Below are 19409 nucleotides of genomic sequence, written 5' to 3' on the forward strand. Positions count from 1 at the left end.
AAAAAAAAAAAAAAAATTTGAAATTCAAAATTTGAAACGGTCGGAAACCGCTTTGTGTCAGAAACCGCCGGTTTCCGACACCTTTTCGACCCTACGCCTGAACCCTAGACCCTACGCCTGAACCCTACGCCTGAACCGTCGGGAACCGGCGGGTGCCAGTGTCAGTGAACCGCCGGTTTTCTGACACAAACCGCCGGTTTACACAAACCATAACCGTGCTTTTCGGTCCGGTTTGGTTTGGCCATGTCTAGTCATAGCCCCTTCCAGCGGGGCCAAAGAAGACTTGATGATAAAGGGCATCCACAGTGGTGGCCCTCTTGGGCATAGCCACCATTTTTTGGGCATGCCCATGAAAATTTGGCTACTACAATGGTGGCCCGAAGTTCGGGCCACCAGTTTTTGTTATATTTAAAAATTAAAATTATTTTCATACATTTTTTGTTATATTTTAATATTACTAGAACAAAAATTATATGCCTATAATAATTTAAAAAAATGCATACTTTAAAAATGAGTGACTTGAAACCAAATTTTCGTCGTATTATAGATAGGTTAAAATTATACAACGAAATTTAGGGTTTAAAATTGAGAATGATAAAAACAATGGAAGAAAATAATATTTATAAACAATTTTCTAAAAAGAAAATCGGAAATGATGAGGGTCGCGGCTCTCGGCCCTTGCAATGGCGAGCCGCGCCTCGCGCCCAAGGGCCTCGGCTAGGCCGAGAGCTCGCCTCTCTCTCGTCCACCCCTCTGAGTCGCGCCTCCGTTGCACCTCAGTAGTGGGAGGGATCCCTGCTGTGTTAAAAAACACAGCAGGCTGTGCTGTGCTTAAAACGGCAGCATACAATGAATGAAACACAGGAGTGGAAATGGTGGGCCTATTGAAAAATATGCAAGTCAAATTTTCAACTTTCTTTTTCTTTTATTTTTGATAATATTTTTATTTTTGAATAAATTGTTTATTTTCTCTTTCATTTTTTAAGTTATAGGGAATACTAGCTATTTATTTTCATTATGGAATATTTTTTATTTGAACACTCAAAAACACAAAATAATTCAATTATATTTACAAATTAAAATACTTATAAATTATGATCAAGATATTGATTGTGTTTAATATTTATATTTGAGTAAAGGCCAAAATTGGTCCTGAACATATGACCATTTTACGTTTTTGGTCCTAAACATTATCTTTTGAATTTTTTGGTCCTGCACATATGTAACTTTGATCATTTTGGTCCTCCATCAACATTTCCGTTAAAAACTAACGGTCAACGAGTTTATTCTAAATTTTGACCAAATTAAACTTTTAATTTTGATTTTTTACTTCTTAATTAATTCCCTAATTATTTTTATAAATATTCTAAACTCATCATCAATTTTTTCAATTTTGTGAAACCGGCGAAGGGGTATTTGAAATTGAAGGGGAGATTGGGAGGATAAGGAGGTCGGAGCACATGGGGAAGATGCGGCGGAGGTCGGGGATGGTGAGGCCAATGGATTGGATTTGGGAGACGGGGGTGGAGAGGAGGGGAGGGTGGGAGTGGAGGCAGTGGAAGGAGTCGACGCCGAGGGAGTCGAGGTAGAGGATGATTTCTTGGATTTGGGAGGTGTGCGGCGTCGGCGGAGGAATGGGATTAGCAGGGGACTTGATTGGGGGAGGGAGGGAGATGGTTTTGGTTGAAGGAGGAGGGGAAATTGGAGGTGTTTGTGGCGGGGAATGGAGGGGAAATTGGGATTGGGGAGGGGGAGGGGTTGGCGGCGGTGGAGAGGTGGAGAGTATCTTGCATAGTTGCTTGCTACATTGTTGCGGTGGAGTTTTATGAATCAACAGCAACAATGTCGATATTAGAAATGGGCCACTCACCCCTTAAAAGGCCTCATAAGGGGGAGGGTTATCCACACTTATATAGATTAGATTGGATCATCACCAAGTCGATGTGGGACAGAATTGAGAGAATTTGAGAGAATTTAACAGTCGAAGAAACGGGAACGCTCGCGAATCACGAATCCGGAGCCGTTCTTGCCCTTGGGCTCCGACGCATTCTCCACCGGCAAGAAGCGGAGCAAGTTGCCGAAGCACCACCAGCTGGAGGACAAGCTCGTCCCCTCGGCCGTCAGCGCTAAAATTCTCAAGGAAGCCCGTCTGCAGCAGAAGGAGGTCCAGCGGGAAGAGGATGACGACAAAAATGTCACTGACCACGACGATACTGCCAATAAAATCGTGTTTCCCCAAATTCACGGCCGCAAAGACGACGAAAACTGCGATGATGATGAAGAGGTCGATGATTTCGAAGGCTTTTCCGAGACAGAGAGTCAGTTTGGCCAGTTAATTTTTGAGGTTAGATTATAAAAATAATTAGGGAATTAATTATGGAGTAAAAAATCAGAATTAAAAGTTTAATTTGGTCAAAATTTGGATTAAACCCATTGACCGTTAGTTTTTAACGGAAATGTTGACGGAGGACCAAAATGATCAAATTTCCATATGTGCAGGACCAAAAAATCCAAAAGATAATGTTTAGGACCAAAAACATAAAATGGCCATATATTCAGGACCAATTTTGGCCTTTACTCTTTATATTTTACATCTTTCTTGTTTAATGGAGTATTATTTCCTATAGCACTTTTTCTAAATATTTAAAGCTAATAATTTTGTTTTAAGAATAATCTCTAATATCATAAAGAATCTTCAAACTATGTTACGTTATCATTTTAATTGAAAACTATAATATATTTGAGAGTTTTAACAAAAATAAAAATATTATAAAAATAAGAGAAAAAATGGTTGTATTAAAACACACACAAATATATTATAATTTTTAAATATAATTCTTAAAAATGTTATGTTATTTTTGTTTTTTGTTAAAACTCACACAAATATATTAGTATAATTTCAATTAAATTAATAAACTAAAATACGAGCTCATTTCGAAAATGTCAGCAAATTTTGAAAAGATTAACTCGATAGAATAAATTAATAGTACTAGTATAGTAGAAGTATATTGAATAAAGTAATACTACATGAAAGAAATGACAAGGCCCACTATTTCCACTCCTGCGTTTCATTCTTTGTATGCTGCCGTGTCAAGCACAGGACAGCCTGCTGTGTTTTTTAACACAGCAGGGGATCCCTCTCCTGGTAGTGGGGGTTCGCGTCTGGGCCGACTCTGGGCCAAGGGCTGCGGCCCTCCCACAGTGAATGCTCTAAGAGCATACAATAACTTGTTAAATTTTTGTTGAAAACGTGTGAAATATGGGGGAAAAGAGAAAGGCCTTTGGCCTTTCACTTCTTGTAACCTCCAAATGTTTATGAGGTGCCTTCATGACAAGACCTCTCATATGTTCTCTCCTATCCTATAAATAGGTGAGTTTGAGAGATGAGAAACAACACCAACAGAAATCATTCTCTCTTTCTCTAGCTCTCTACATCATAGTAGCATTGCATAGCTCGATTCTCGGAACTCCATCAAGTTCGTCGGTGCCTAGCGGGTTTGAGGTGCTTCTACACGCTAGGAGGAAGTCGTTTTATCTTTGGGGACAATACGCCTTTCCGTGAGCACTAGCCGGGGCGTAATTTGTCTTGCGGAAAGAGGGCTTCCCTCGACTCGACTTATAGTTCGGTTTGTTTTATTATTTCCGTTGTAATTTTCATTCCATTTATTGTTATTATCTTCCTTCGATTGTAATAGTTAGAGTATCGCCTGTAACGGCTTAGGAATTTTATCCCTTTATTTCTAACAATTTTTACTTTATTTATTTCAATATAACAAAGTGATACCTGCCCAGCCGGCTTGATTGGCACTGTGCATGAAGTGGTGCATGCAATTAAAATATTTTGTGTTTACTTTACAAAAGTGGAGTATAAAAGATGTGGAGTATATAAAATTTAAACAATAATTAAGAATAATTGAAAACAATAAGTCTATGCAATCAAATTTTGTACAACCAAAAATTGGTTTATTTGAGAAAAAAAGTAATTTATTTATGCATTCAATTAAATAGTATATACATATATATTGTATAGGGAACGTGCATAATATTATGGTATTTGAGTATAATTTTTTAAATTTTTTTGAACTATAAAATATAATTAATGCACTTTAATTCAAATTTGAAAAATAATGAAAAATAATTCCAATATAAAAATAAAAAATTGAAAATGAGGCCAAAACTAATAAATTGGTTTTAATTTGTTAATTAACTATATTTATAATTTTATTATTTAATTAACATATCAAAATAGCTATATAATCTTGTTTTGGTTGTACAAAATTTAGTTGTTTATCATTACTGGATTTTATACTACTCCTACTAATGAAAGCAACAGCATGAAATGAAGTATGAACGGTTGCAGATGGACACCACAAAAGTTAGTGCAGATTAGAATAGTAGAAAGCTGTCATAATTCATGACTCATAAGAGACGACTTTTTTACTACCCTACAAACCTAGTGTCAAAAAGTGGGGCCCATTTTCATAAAAAGTGGGACCCACCCCCACGAGGGGGGCCGCCTTACTTGAAGAGGCGGGCTTGACCTTGACTTGCTGTTTATGTGGTCAACGTCATAACAAAAGGGAAAAAATAACGTAACTAAATTGTTTTTATATCAATCAGTTCCTAATAATCACATACGAACTATAGAAAATTAGGGGTAATTATAATTTACGTACAAAATATTTCACCACAAAATATTTTAAGTTAATAAATATTATACAAAAAGTTTGATTAGTATTATAAATTAGTATATACCATCTAAAATCACTAACACTATTACTTTTTCTTATTTTTCTCTAAAATTATGCCCTAAAATCATGATACTCCCTCCGTCCCCGATTAAGAGTCATACTTGTATTTCTGCACTCGTTTTATAAAAATGATAGTAATAAATAGTCACACTTGATTTTTTCACATTAATTTTATATTTCATGGATTTTTTCACGTTAGAAACTTCCATTGATGTAATTTTGTATAAATCATTTTTTCAAAAAAATGATTTTTATAGTTTAAGAATAAAAAAATAGCTCTTCTATTGCATAAATATTCTAAAGTACTCCCTCCGTCCCACAAAGATTGTCCCACTTTGATCGGGCACGAGTTTTAAGAAATGTAATAGAAAGTGAGTTGAAAAAGTAAGTGGAATGTGGATCCTACTTTTATATATTATTTTTATAATAAAATGTGAGTAGGAATGAGTTAGTGGAATATGAGGTCCACTACAAAAAATGGTAAAAAGTGAACTGGGACAAACTTTGTGGGACGGACTGAAATGGAAAAATGGGACAATCTTTATGGGACGGAGAGAGTATTATATGATTAGTAAAATCAATTTTAATGTGATGCCCTTTATTACAAAATAATTGGAATAGAAAATAACACTTTGATGTAATAAATACTCCATCTGTCCCATTAAATATGCAACGTTTGCTTTTTGGCACGAGATTTTAGGTAGTGTTGTTTTGTAAGTTAATGAAGAGAGAGTAAAGTAAGAGAGAAGAAAAAGTAGAGAGAGTATTGTTTCCATTTATAGAAACGTTTCATTTTTAATGGGACAGACCAAAAAGGAAAACATTTCATTTTTAATGGGACAGATGAAGTATGTTATTATTAGTAAAATTGGTGCTATGCTATAAAAATTTTAATCACTAATTACTTTTCTCATCCTTCATTTTTTACGCGTGGCTTTTTATATTGCTCACATTCGAGCTATTTTCGTGTCGTTTGTATTGAACATCCTGAATAAATTTTTTAGTGGCAGTTTGACCCCATCATTAAATTACTGGCTCCACTACTACTGATGATAGTACGATTAAAAAAAAGTTAAAAAGTTCACCAGTAATGGCACTACCTTGTTTACCAGTAAATAAGGTTAAATATTGTGGAATAACTTTTGCTCGTGTAAAGCAAGCGGTCACATGTCGCTAATTAACTAATGATTGATCTACTCTTCTTTTTTACATTCTACGCGATAAGGTTTTCTTCTTTTTCAATAAGAATAATACTGTTGCAAATTATAATTATTTTTAATTTTTTGCCTTATCAGAAATACAAACAAGTATCAACCCATGTGTTGGTTTTTTGTTGCCACTCATTTTGTGGCTCTCTCACTTCCACTGTCTATCTCTTGCAATCATTCTCTCTCTCTCTTACCCAAAACCTACCGAAGCCGAATAAATTCTTCAAATTTCAGTTGATGATTTTGCAGAAATACTAATCATCCGCCGTTTCCTTTAACTGTCTTTTCTCCCTTCCCTCTTTATTCTATTATAGGATCATTCAGTAGAAGTTTTTTTGTGATTTCTTTGACTTTGACAAAAATAGAGGGGATTGAAGGACAAAAATCTGCAGAGTTTTTTCTCTTTTTTCAACACAGAAAATGATTGAAGAGTGTTGACTTAGAGCTCCAGCCGCGTTGAAAAGATATGATCTGATTATCAGTTGTTAAGTAAGAATGTGAACAGAATTTGTTGCTTCAAGGTGATGTTTTTCCCAATGGCGCACGTGAATTCATGATCTGGGGACTCTCAAATCTCGATCTTGGTTTTCGCTAGAAGACAAAAATAGAAGGGCGAGTTTGTCTGAATCTTGATGGAAGAAGCTAAGGCGCAGAAGCAGATAAAGAAGCAGCTAACGGCGAAAAGGGATGATTCAGCTCTGCATTCCGCTGCGAGAGAGGGGAATCTGGAGGTGGTGGTTGAGATCATCAATGGCTGCGGCGGCGAAGGAGAGGAGCTCAGTGAGCTGCTGTCGAAGCAGAACCAGTCCGGTGAGACGGCCCTCTACGCGGCGGCGGAGTGCGGCCACGTTGAGCTGGTTGAGGAGATGATCAAGTACTATGATGCCGCCTTTGCAACCTTGAAAGCCAAGAATGGTTTTGATGCGTTTCATATTGCTGCCAAATTGGGCAAATTAGGTAACCATCCCATTTCATTTTTTGCTACCTTCTAATTGGCCTTTGATCATTGGTTTTTGCTATGATTTCTTAACATAAAAGTATTCACATGTGTCTTTGTTGTACGCCCTCCCCAAATAAGTTTTATGTACATTTGACAGTAAAACTTGCCTTGTAATAAGTGCTGAATTTCTGAATTCTAAAAAATTGACTTGATATCCGAGGTTGAGAGCAGTTATTTAGAGCCAGACGATCACATCCGAACTTAATTTTTGAGATACTACCTAAAAGGCCTTATAATGATTGAGTTAGGATAGCCTTTATATATTGCCTACAACTTTTATTTTTTTTCGATGTGAGATGTGATTTGCACCCCAACACTCAATAGAGTGTATGATTCTAAGATTGAATAAATTCTTGCAGGAGTGTTGAAGGTTCTGATGGAGGCGGATCCTCAGCTATTGGCAACGGTGGACCAATCGAACACGACAGCGTTGCATACAGCGGCGGCTCAAGGGCACGTTGAGGTGGTGAATTTCCTGTTGGAGAGTAACAGCAGTCTTGCTACAATAGCAAGAAACAATGGGAAAACGGCACTGCATTCTTCAGCAAGATACGGCCACACCGAGGTGGTGAAGGCCATCCTAGGCAAAGAAGCCGGAATCGCAAAGTGGCAAGACAAGAAGGGGCAGACGGCCCTCCACATGGCGGTCAAGGGCACAAGCACTGATGTGGTTGATCAACTCATCTCCGCAGATTCTGCTATTCTATCAGTGCAGGATACCCAGGGCAATACCGCATTGCACATAGCTACAAGAAAGGCTAGACTACAGGTATGTATAATTCTTTCATTCATTCATATTTTCCTCTGCTTTCATGAATTCTGAATTGAATCACATTGCTTTTGTTGGGTTGCAAACCACATCCCGCATTGGAAAATTAGTAAACGTTGCAAGTAGTAATATGTACAAAAGCTATTCAACTGCATTAGCTCAAAGCAGACAATATCATACTAATATGAGTTTTTCTCCAGATTCTGGAGACTCTGCTTAAATACACAGAGCTGAACAAAGAAGCCATAAACAAAACAGGGGAGACGGCGTTGGACACGGCCGAGAAAACGGGGAACTCGGGTGTGGTGAGCCTCCTCCAGCAATCGGGCGTGAAGTGTGCCAAGTCCCTGTCGCCGCCTAGCACCGCAGCCCGACAGCTGAAGCAAACAGTGAGCGACATCAAGCACGAGGTCCACGACCAGCTCCAGCACACCCGCCAGACGCGCAGGCGCGTGCGCGGCATCGCCAAGCGCCTGGGCAAGATGCAGTCGGAGGGCCTCAACAACGCCATCACCTCCACCACCGTGGTGGCGGTGCTCATTGCCACGGTGGCATTCGCGGCCATCTTCACCCTCCCGGGGCAGTACGCGGACGACAAGGATCACGTGCCCCCGGGGCTGTCCCTGGGGGAGGCGAACATAGCGCCGAACGTGGAGTTCACGATCTTCCTGATATTCGACTCGCTGGCGCTGTTCATATCGCTGGCGGTGGTGGTGGTGCAGACGTCGGTGGTGGTGGTGGAGAGGCGGGCGAAGAAGCAGATGATGGCGGTGATCAACAAGCTCATGTGGCTGGCGTGCACGTTCGTGTCGGTGGCGTTTCTGGCGCTGTGTTATATAATTGTTGGGGAGGAGGAGAGGTGGCTGGCGGTGGGGGTTACGGTGATTGGGAGTTTGATCATGGCGACCACGCTGGGGACATTGTGCTATTGGGTGGTGATGCATAGGATTGAGGCATCCAACCTTAGGAGGTCGGCTAGGAATAGCCGGTCGCAGTCGTGGTCGGTGTCGGTCATGTCGGACTCCGACGCAGCGGAGGAAGCTTGCAACAAGCTCTATGCTCTCTGATTCTTCACTGTGTATATATATATATATTAGTATGTCTGATTGCTTGCCTTGCCTCTCTCTAGAGGGGATAAGAATATGAATATGGCTTTTTTTGCTTGCTTGATGGCTCATCGCATGCATTTTGTAGCTACAAGATCTTGTTATCTGTTTTGTAGGAGTATAAATTTAAGAAAGATTGTTGGCTGAACTTTGTCACACACTCTATACTGCCTATCCACCTCAAAGTTGGAATCAGTTGACTCACTTAATTGTGAAAAGCTACAAATATGACATGTGTTATATCGTGTTTGTAAATAAGGATATTTATTAATACCCCCTGGAGCTGCCCAAGGTTTATCGAATCGGCGGTTAAAACCGAAACCATAACTGCCGGTTATGATTTCGAACTGAAACCCGAGAAATATTCCGAACCGAAACCGTGAATTTTAGAACCGTGGTTCGGTTCAGGTTCCAAATTTTTCGAACCGAAACCGTGACCGAACCGCCGGTTTCAGACGATTCCGAACCGCCGATTAACCGGCGGTTTCATGGTTCCAACATGATATATACCTTTGAAAAATCTTGATGAATGGTGGTTGTACATATAGTCCGGATTTAAAAAGCCATCAAAATCTCGTCCATCCAAATTCCACTCATCAAATTCAATAGTCACAAGTTGTCCCATCAAATTCCGATGATCTTTTAGTATGAGACTAATTAACATAGACTTTTTTTATTTTTATCATTCTCGAGAGTAAATGGCTGGCTTTTGATACGATACATATTATAAACCTTATTTAATGATTATCTTTTGTAAAACTTGATATACAAAATCCTATTTAATGATTTCTCGAGAGTAAATGGCCGGCTTTTATTATAAACCCTATTTAATGATTATCTAAACGAGATATTTTGATATTTGATTCAATTTATATTAGAAATTCAAGGAAATATTGTTAAATGATAATCAATGCCATTCTGTTATTCCAAAATGAAATTAATATTAATATGAGTAATTTTCTTGATTGATCATATATTTCCAATTGTAATCTTTTTTATATGATCATACATGATTTAGTTATAGTTAATCAAGATTAATTAAATTCAATTAATTTAGTTAATGCATTACTGTACCATTTTTAAAGTATGATTATGCATTCTTCAAAATTGATTGGTTCATTGGTTGGTGGTGAGTGATGGTTGCACTCTTCAAAAATGATTGCACAAAACATTATTTTTTTAATTTTATTTATTTATTATTTAAATGCTGATTTTAAATTCAAATTGGATCTCATTTTCCTCCATCTTTATGTATAAATACTCCCATCTATTCTCACTTACGTTCACCCCATTCTTGTTTTAACAAGAATTTATCTCTTCAATCTCTCAATTCTCTCTGTTTGCCTCATATTTCTCATTTGTGCAATATATAATTCTATATTACTATCAAGGTGTCTTCATCTCGTGAAGCTCGTGTTGATAAGGGTAAAGGAAAATCCAAGACTAAGAGGCCAAGTCGGAAATCTGTGATTGATGAAATTTCCCAAAGGAACGTGAATATGTGGCAGGTTAATATTTACTACTCCCTCCGTTCCATAGTAATATGACACATATACCGTCATATGGAGAAAGCTCATCAGGTCGAGTTTGGTATCACTCCAACCCAAACTCAACTCAACTTTGGACCTGGAGCGGGGAGTGGGACAGGTTCATCCCAAACATCGGGTACGTGGAGGTCTTGTATTTTAAAATATGATCACCAAAATGCTCTTAATGTGATGTCTAGGTTTGCTGTGACGAAACATTTTTCTTTCAATGCTTTTGATAATGATGAGTTTGAATTGAGTATACAACAAGTTTATAATGCTTCTGCAAAAAAAATGAGTCGAACTTCTATGACTCGGGCCGTTGTTCGACAATGCTTGGAAAAGAAAGTGCAATTAGGTACAAATATTCTTAACTTGGGTCATAAAGTTTCAATTTGCTCTGATGTGTGGACTGATTGTTTTGCAAAAATTCATATATGGGCATCACTGTGCATTTCGTTGATAACAGTTGGAGTTTGAATAAACGTTTGATTGCATTTAGGGAATTTCTACACCACACACTGCACAAGCAATTGCTCAATTGATCACTCAAGTTTTGAATGAATTTCAATTGATCAATAAAATTTTTTCTGTTGGTTTTGATAATGCAAGTGCTAACACTGCAGTATAGATGATAATCATCGCATGTTCTCCTGTTATTAATGGCAAATATTTTCATGTGCGGTGTATTGCCCATATTCTGAATTTATGTGTTCAAGATGACATCGAGTTGTGGCAAAAATATGTTGATCCTATTAGAATTGTTGTTAAGTTAATTCATAACAAGTCTCCTATTGGTAAAGCATGGAAAAAATATTGTCATGGCAAGCAGTGCAAGTACACCAATTTTCGTATGGATGTTTCAACTCGTTGGAACTCGACGTACGATATGTTGGAATCGACATTGAACCACATTGAGTACTTATGTGATTTTTTTAGAACTTGTCCACATGCTCCTTTCGATTTGCTTTTGATACCCGCTTGTTGGGAACAAAGCATGGATTTGTTTCGATTATTCCAAACTTTCAAAAATGCTACGGTTGAGTTATCTAGTACGTATTTATTATCCTACTTGTGTGCGCGTTTTGGATCATTGCTTGTATATCGCAATTGGCTTTAAGACGTGTGTGAAAAATACAAAAAACATGGAGTTGAAGGCTATTTTGTTTTATATGATCGTAAAATGGCTCAAGTATTTCGAATGTATCCCGAATGTGTATTTTTTTAGTCCATTCCATGTTAGTAATCACTTTCTAATTTTAAAAATATTTTTTTCTCTGACATTGTGAGAACTCATTTTCCACTAGTAATCTTTCAATTACATCCATCTTATTCTACTAATTATGAATTAAAATTTTGTCCAACCAAAGGTGCACTCTCTTTTTTATGAAGGAAAAGTACTCCCTCCGGCCGCGATTAGGAGTCCCGGACACTTTTGCGCAACCATTGTATAAAAGTGAAAAAAATAGTTAAAGTGGAGAAATGATAAAGTAAAAGAGAGAATAATGTTGATAAGACTCTTGTCAACATTATTCTCTCTCTTACTTTACCATTTATCCACTTTAACTATTTTTTATGATTTTTATAAAACGGGTGTGCAAAAGTGACCGGGACTCCTAATCGCAGACGGAGGGAGTAGTAAATTCAAAAAATTATTATTACTCTTATAATGAACTTTGTTAATATTAAGTTAAAGAATCATAATAATCGATAATTAACGAAAAACATAAATTGAAAGCATAGATTTGAGGGAGAAAAGGATCAGGAAAAGGGATAAGGGAACACAAGATGCATTTTAAGAAAATGATACTACTGCTAGAAAATTCGAGATGCATTTTAAGAAAGAGAAATGGGTAAAGCTAGCCCCTAAACATAATTTCAAGAATCTCTATTACGGGCTGACAAGAAGAAAGGCCCAACAATCATGGACCATGTCCGAACTCAATCTCAACAATCATGGACCATGTCTGAACTCAATCTCTATTTTGAATGAGAAATATGGTTAGTAATCTTTCACTAATCCAAATTCTAATAGTAGGAAATTGAGAAAATTGAGAAGTTAAGCTAGAAAATTTATATTACTCCGTAGTAGATTTCGGAAAAAAACTGAATATTGTTCGAGTAGATTAACACGTGTGATGAATTCCGAGATTTGAAATTGTGTAATCATATTGCCTCTGATTAATATAACTATAATGTTACAAGCAACCCAAGCTCTAGTCGAGAAAAAGAAAGATTTGAAATTGTGTAATCATATTGCGTCTGATTAATATAACTATAATAGTTGAGAAAAAGAAAGAAAAAGAATTCAACGGACGTTATCGACTGCAACATTAGTTTGATTAGTTTGATATTGTCCGTTTTGGGTTCGCATTGATTTATTTTTGGTCACTCTCAAAAGGCCACAAGCTAATTGTGTTGACATGAATTATATACACCTTCCAACTTTCCCGATCCGATGTGGGATGAGTTTGTACCCAACTATACAATAATTATGTAGAGCAAGGTTCATGTATTTTCGACTACCACATCGGCATTTCGTTAGTTAAAATTTTTTTGCGGAACATTTTATTCTCAAGATTGAAATAATGAATATGAAATTATAATTATCTAAATAATTGGATATTTTCGAATAAAAGCCACAAACAATAGAACATATTCGACGCTTCGATGTTAGAGCATCCACAATGGGGCGGACGATGCGACGGACGATGCATCGTCCGTCGCATCGTCAGCCACTGTGGCATCGCGAACGATGGGTTAACCATCGTCCGCGCCCGATCGATCGTTCGCGGATGAAGCGCAGATGATGCTCATCGTCCGTCGCATCGTCCGCCACTGTGGCATCGCGGACGATGCGACGGATGATGGCAATGCGTTTTTAGTTTTAAATTTAATTTTATTTAATTTTCAAAACCTATATATACCTCTCACTTTTCACTTCATTTTTCACTCCTTTCACTCTCAAATTCACACTACATTTTCTACACTTCAAACAAAATGAATCCAGGAGATTACCCAAGTCCGAATAGTCCGATGTTCGGTGGTGCACGATGGCCGGGTACAGAATACCGGCCATTTGACACCAACGCCCAGTACGATCCCGAGTTCAGCACGGACTCGTACGGGCTGTCAGACTGTTAAGAAAGGAAAAGATACTAAGGAATAATCTCAATTATGCTCCACAATTATATTCCAAGAATAGAATAGGATGATTGATATTTGATTGATATTATACCATAATTACACATGTATCAACCCTATATAAAGGGTCCATTTGACACCAACGCCCAGTACGATCCCGAGTTCAGCACGGACTCGTACGGGCTGTCAGACTGTTAAGAAAGGAAAAGATACTAAGGAATAATCTCAATTATGCTCCACAATTATATTCCAAGAATAGAATAGGATGATTGATATTTGATTGATATTATACCATAATTACACATGTATCAACCCTATATAAAGGGTTAGTCTCTGCAGTAATAAATCATCTACGAGTTATCAATCTCATTACTTCTCTCATTAATCCCTCTACTCTTAAATCATGCCTGATACACCATTCAAGATGGTATCAGAGCAGGGGTGAGACTCAGAGTAGTCTCATCACTGTCTCGGACCAATCTCAAACCTTTTCAGCCAAAACCCGGCAGATTCTGCAGAAAAAAAAATGTCAGACAACGACGAACCACCAAAACCAACGGAAACAGAGCAATTTGCTCGAATGTTTGCCGAATTTATGCGTGTAAGTATCGCACAAAGTCAGAACCAAATAATACCCACCAAAACTCCAACACCAGAAACCTACAAAATCGATCCTTCACCATTAGTTATTGCAGAGAAACTAAATGGTGACAATTACCCACAGTGGTCTATCCTCATGAAAGCGGCAATCAGCGGGAGGGGAATGATTTCTCACATCACTGGAGTCCCATCCCCCCCGGCAGAGACCGACCAAACTTTCGGAAAGTGGCAGCAGGCTGACCATTGTGTATTCACATGGCTGACCCAAAATGTGGAACAGAGGCTGGTGAGCCGATTGACCCAATATCCGACGGCCAGAGACATATGGGTTAGCCTTGAAGTCACATATGCCAGTGGGAGTGACAAAATTCAAGTATACGATCTGTATGCAAAGGCAATCACATTAAAACAGAAGGAGGAGCCACTGGAGGAAATATGGACCAAATTGAACGATTTGTGGATCTCCATAGATCGGAGACACCTAAACCCAATGAAGTACGCAGAAGATATCGATATATACAACACTGAGAAGCAAGAACAGAGGGTGTTTCAATTACTGGTATCTCTAAATAGCAAGTATGAAAGCATCAAGAAAGAGATTCTAAGGACAGAACCACTTCCCTCGGCTGAAGCGGCATATGCCATCCTCCGGCGAGAAGACGTTAGATCAAGCGTCCTCCAAACAGAGGACTCCGGCGCACAGGGAGTCGGGGCAGGTCTGGCCGTGACTCACCAATGGCAAAACCAGGCGGTGCATCGGAGTCATCCTCAACGGAACGGCGGTGGAAATGGTGGTGGGTGGAACAGACGGACCGAAGAGGATAAATCGAAGCTCATCTGTTCCCATTGTGGGAAGAAAAAACACACCCGCGAGACCTGTTTCGAAATTCATGGTTACCCGGAGTGGTGGCAAGAGAGAAAGACCAAACCACCGCCGACATCGTTTAAAGGCAATGGCCGAGCAGCTGCGGCGGTAGGCGGAGGAGAACCGGTCGCCGCCATCGGGAGCAACTTGGGAGCCGCTAACAACCGAGGCGGCGACCCGGGGACGGAAGCTGCAACGACCGGCGTCGCAACAGTCGCCAAAGGAGGAGGCGGCGCCGCTTCTTCGGATGAGGGAGGAAATGGTATGGAATCGCCTAATCTGGGAGGTAATTTAGGGTTTGGGAATTTATTCTCAAACCCCTCCTCTTCCTCTCTACCTAATAAAGACCCACCAGATCCTGGAATATTGCAAATTGACCCCCGAAAATTGCAAACTCAACCCCACACTTCCAAAAATCCCAAAAAGGACACCACACAGCAGAAACTCTATAAAAATGCCCCTAAAGTTAGAAAATTTTTTGAAACAGCCCCAGTACTTTGTGAGAACCGATTTCAGATACTTGAAAATTTTCCTGCCTCTTATGCCTTGTCCGTTTCCTCCGAAAGAAAAAATGATAAACGGATTTTTGACTGCGGAGCCACTGACACTATTACTTATGATATTTCTGATATATCCAATATGCATAGAGCACCAAAAAGTCATATCCAAACTGCCAGTGGAGAATTTACATCTGTTGAAGGAGCGGGAACTGTCAGAATTTCATCTTCTCTGACATTATCTAATTGTTTATATGTTCCTTCTATGTCGCATAAACTGTTGTCAATGAGTCATGTGACGAAAGAATTAAATTGTACTCTGCTGATGCAACCAAACTTCTGTCTATTACAGGATATCAGGACAGGGGAAATTATTGGACGTGGCACTGAGCGGGACGGGCTGTATTATGTGGACGAAATTGCACAACAAGGAACTGCTTTGCTGACTCATGGGACTACTGATAGGGAGGCCTGGCTCTGGCATCGACGTTTGGGACATCCTTCCACGGGTTATCTAAAAATCCTCTTTCCTAAATTTAGTCAAGATATGTATTGTGAAACCTGTGTGTTGGCCAAAAGCCATAGACATTCCTATAAATCAAATAATACTCGTGTTGATTCCCCGTTTTCACTGGTTCATTCTGATGTGTGGGGTCCCTCTCCAACTGTAGGGGGACAAGGGTTCAAATACTTTCTTCTCTTCATAGATGATTGCACTCGTATGACCTGGGTCTACTTTATGAAACAAAAAAATGAGGTTTTTGAACATTTTAGTCACTTTCACGCACTAGTTCAAACCCAATTTCAGAAAAACATAAAGATCCTTCGTTCCGACAATGGGGGGGAATTTGTCAACTCAAAAATGAAAACTTTCTGTCACAATAAAGGTCTTGTCCACCAAACTACATGCCCATACACACCGGAACAAAATGGCGTATCAGAAAGAAAGAACCGTACTCTTCTAGAAATGGCTCGAGCCATGCTTATTGAGTCTAACAATCCCAGACACTTCTGGCCTGAAGCTATCGCCACATCTGTCTATTTGACAAACCGCTTACCCTCTAGCACCCTCGACCTTCAAACACCCCTGGAAGTCCTCTCGACACTAGCCCAAATACCATTACCTTTGACCCTCCAGCCTAGAGTATTCGGATGCTCAGTTTTTGTCCATATCCCGAAACATGAGAGAACCAAACTTTCTCCGTGTGCTATAAAGTGTGTCTTCGTGGGTTATGGGAACTCACAAAAGGGGTACAGATGCTTCGACCCTAAAACCAATCGCATGTTCACTACTATGAACTGTGACTTTCTTGAAGCAGACTATTTCTTTAGCCACCTTAGTGGTCAGGGGGAGAGTCACAGTGATCCACTAAGCCGGTTACCAGCCCCAGAACCTCCAGCAGGACTTCCAAATCCGAGCCCACCACCAGAACGAGACTCTGAAGAAATACAGCTCGCACCAAACAGTGACACCATCCAAGAAGATCCCCTACTGGTATCTGCTGTAAGTGCTCCTAATATTCCTCCTGTCCATGTTGACTCTAGCAATATTGATGTCCCTATATTTGGTGAGACTGACCCTGAGACAGATATCGAGCCCGATTCGGACTCACAAAATGAATCAGAAGTTTGTGATCTATTGGAAGAACAGATTAGTGAAGGACTTGGAGGATATAAGTTGCCACTGAGACCCAATAGAGGAGTCCCGCCGAAGAGATATAGCCCTGAGCTCATCGGCAAGAAAGCCAAGTACTCTGTTGTGAACTTGGCCAAGGGGCACCTCTCAGAGATGGCGCACGCATTCGAGGCCGCCTTATATGAAGAAGAGGAGATTCCTTGTACTGTGGAAGAAGCTTGGAGATACAAACACTGGCGCGAAGCAATGCTGAAAGAAATGAGAGCCTTAGAAAGAAACGGTACATGGGAGAAATGCAAAATACCAGACGGAAAAAAGGCAGTTGGATGCAAGTGGGTGTTCACTATCAAACGAAGGCCAGATGGATCTATTGAGAGATACAAAGCACGACTGGTCGCCAAAGGCTACACACAAACTTACGGAGTTGATTACGATGAGACTTTCTCACCCGTAGCAAAAATGAATACCATTCGAGTGTTACTCTCAATTGCTACAAACAAGAACTGGCCACTCCACCAATTTGACGTAACAAACGCATTTCTGCATGGGGAACTGAAAAGAGAAGTATACATGGAAGCACCCCCGGGATTCTCTGAGGGATTTGAAAGGGGAGAAGGGTGCCGGCTAAAGAAGACTCTCTATGGACTCAAACAGTCACCAAGGGTCTGGTTTGGGAGATTCAAAGAAGCCATGACCAAGTATGGGTTTCGGCAGAGTAATTCGGATCATACCCTGTTCTTGAAAAAGAGAGACGACAAAATCACATGCCTGATCATCTACGTAGATGATATGATCATCACGGGAGACGATACTGAAGAAATAGAAAGGCTAAAAGGGAGCTTATTCCAGGAGTTCGAGATGAAAGACTTAGGAAATCTTAAATATTTCTTGGGGATAGAAGTGTTGCGCTCTGAGGGAGGTATCTTCTTGAGACAGAAGAAGTATATCTTGGACATTCTGGCGGAGACTGGTTTGATTCATTGCAAACCCGCCGATACACCAATTCTAGTGAACCACGAGCTGCAGATCTCTGATGGAGCTGAGTTAGCAGATCAAGGCAAGTACCAGCGCCTTGTGGGAAAGCTTATCTACCTTTCTCACACTAGACCAGATATTGCTTATGCAGTGGGAATAGTAAGTCAATTCATGCATCGACCACAAAAAGATCACTATGAAGCTGCATTGAGGATCGTGCGATATCTCAAAGGAACGGCCGGACATGGGATAATGTTCAGAAAGAATGAACACAAAGGAATTTATGGGTTCACTGATGTTGATTGGGCGAGTAATCCAGTTGATCGAAAATCAACAGCCGGATACTTCATGTTTGTTGAAGGTAATCTGGTAACATGGAGGAGTAAGAAACAAAAGGTGGTGGCATTATCAAGCGCGGAAGCTGAATTCCGAGGGATAAGAAGTGGATTAATGGAGATCTTATGGCTTAGAAGGCTGATGAATGAAATTGGGCTCACACAAGACAAGAGTCAACTATACTGTGACAACAAGGCAGCAATCTGTATATCCGAGAATCCGGTACAGCATGATAGAACAAAGCATGTTGAAGTTGACAGACACTTCATCAAAGAGAAGTTGGAAAGTGGAGTTGTGGAGCTACCATTTGTTCGGTCCGAAGAACTGCTAGCCGATATTCTCACCAAAGCCGTCAATTCAAGGAGCCTCATGAACGTACTTGGCAAGTTGAGCTTTGGAGATCCCACCACTCAACCTGAGGGGGAGTGTTAAGAAAGGAAAAGATACTAAGGAATAATCTCAATTATGCTCCACAATTATACTCCAAGAATAGAATAGGATGATTGATATTTGATTGATATTATACCATAATTACACATGTATCAACCCTATATAAAGGGTTAGTCTCTGCAGTAATAAATCATCTACGAGTTATCAATCTCATTACTTCTCTCATTAATCCCTCTACTCCTAAATCATGCCTGATACACCATTCAAGACATGGAGCCTTTTCCCAACCGCACACCTGCCGCCGCTGCACCTCGCGGCCGATCCGCCGCTGACGCCGCCGCCTCGGGCTCCGCCACCAAGAAGAAGCGGACCAAGGCATGAGCCCACAAGTTGCCGCAAACGGCGGTGTGTGAAGAGTTCGCCCGGGAAGGACGAACTATGCCCCGGAAGAATCCATCGTCTTGACAAGATGTTAGATTGATGTTTCAAAGGATCCGGTGTTCGCCAACAACTAGAAGGTTACTGCGTATTGGGAGCGCATCGCCGAAAAAAACAACGAGGCTAAGCCGCCGACCGCCTACAAGCGCCATAGGGAGCAGCTCCACA

General features: G+C 39.9%; 2 protein-coding genes across 6 annotated transcripts; one reads left to right on the top strand and one right to left on the bottom strand.

Moving 5' to 3' along the window:
- Positions 1 to 6076: 6076 nt before the first annotated feature.
- On the top strand, positions 6077 to 8982 carry LOC125200892 (ankyrin repeat-containing protein At5g02620-like). The gene is made up of 3 exons (XM_048098715.1): positions 6077 to 6916; positions 7319 to 7728; positions 7929 to 8982. Exons 1-3 carry the CDS (start codon positions 6592 to 6594, stop codon positions 8793 to 8795), a joined length of 1602 nt encoding a protein of 533 aa, XP_047954672.1. The 5' UTR covers positions 6077 to 6591; the 3' UTR covers positions 8796 to 8982.
- Positions 8983 to 13759: 4777 nt separating this feature from the next.
- On the bottom strand, positions 13760 to 15284 carry LOC125202410. Of its 5 annotated transcripts, XM_048100802.1 has the most exons (4): positions 14719 to 15284; positions 14227 to 14486; positions 14144 to 14164; positions 13760 to 14016 (listed from the first exon to the last, which is right to left on the bottom strand). In XM_048100802.1, coding segments are annotated over exons 1-4 (306 nt in total). In that variant the 5' UTR covers positions 14743 to 15284; the 3' UTR covers positions 13760 to 14015. The 5 variants fall into 5 exon arrangements, 3 of the variants coding, with proteins under 3 accessions (XP_047956759.1, XP_047956757.1, XP_047956758.1); XR_007173097.1 differs by having other exon boundaries at positions 14144 to 14980; positions 15044 to 15284; XR_007173096.1 differs by having other exon boundaries at positions 14144 to 14486; positions 14586 to 15284.
- Between the last annotated feature and the right edge of the window lie 4125 nt (positions 15285 to 19409).

The sequence above is a fragment of the Salvia hispanica genome, chromosome 1 (assembly GCF_023119035.1).
Source record: "Salvia hispanica cultivar TCC Black 2014 chromosome 1, UniMelb_Shisp_WGS_1.0, whole genome shotgun sequence".
NCBI classification, from domain to species: Eukaryota; Viridiplantae; Streptophyta; class Magnoliopsida; order Lamiales; family Lamiaceae; genus Salvia; species Salvia hispanica.

Excerpts from the sequence above, each read along its gene's own strand:
- LOC125200892 (XM_048098715.1), top strand. The coding sequence starts at position 6,592 with ATGGAAGAAGCTAAGGCGCAGAAGCAGATAAAGAAGCAGCTAACGGCG. Across the intron at positions 6,917-7,318 it reads TGCCAAATTGGGCAAATTAG|GAGTGTTGAAGGTTCTGATG; the intron begins GTAACCATCCCA and ends AAATTCTTGCAG. Across the intron at positions 7,729-7,928 it reads CAAGAAAGGCTAGACTACAG|ATTCTGGAGACTCTGCTTAA; the intron begins GTATGTATAATT and ends GTTTTTCTCCAG.
- LOC125202410 (XM_048100800.1), bottom strand. The coding sequence starts at position 14,742 with ATGCCGCTTCAGCCGAGGGAAGTG. Across the intron at positions 14,487-14,718 it reads CGCTTCAGCCGAGGGAAGTG|ATCGTATACTTGAATTTTGT; the intron begins GTTCTGTCCTTA and ends CTTTGCATACAG. Across the intron at positions 14,017-14,226 it reads TTTCATGAGGATAGACCACT|AATCTGCCGGGTTTTGGCTG; the intron begins GTGGGTAATTGT and ends TTTTTTCTGCAG.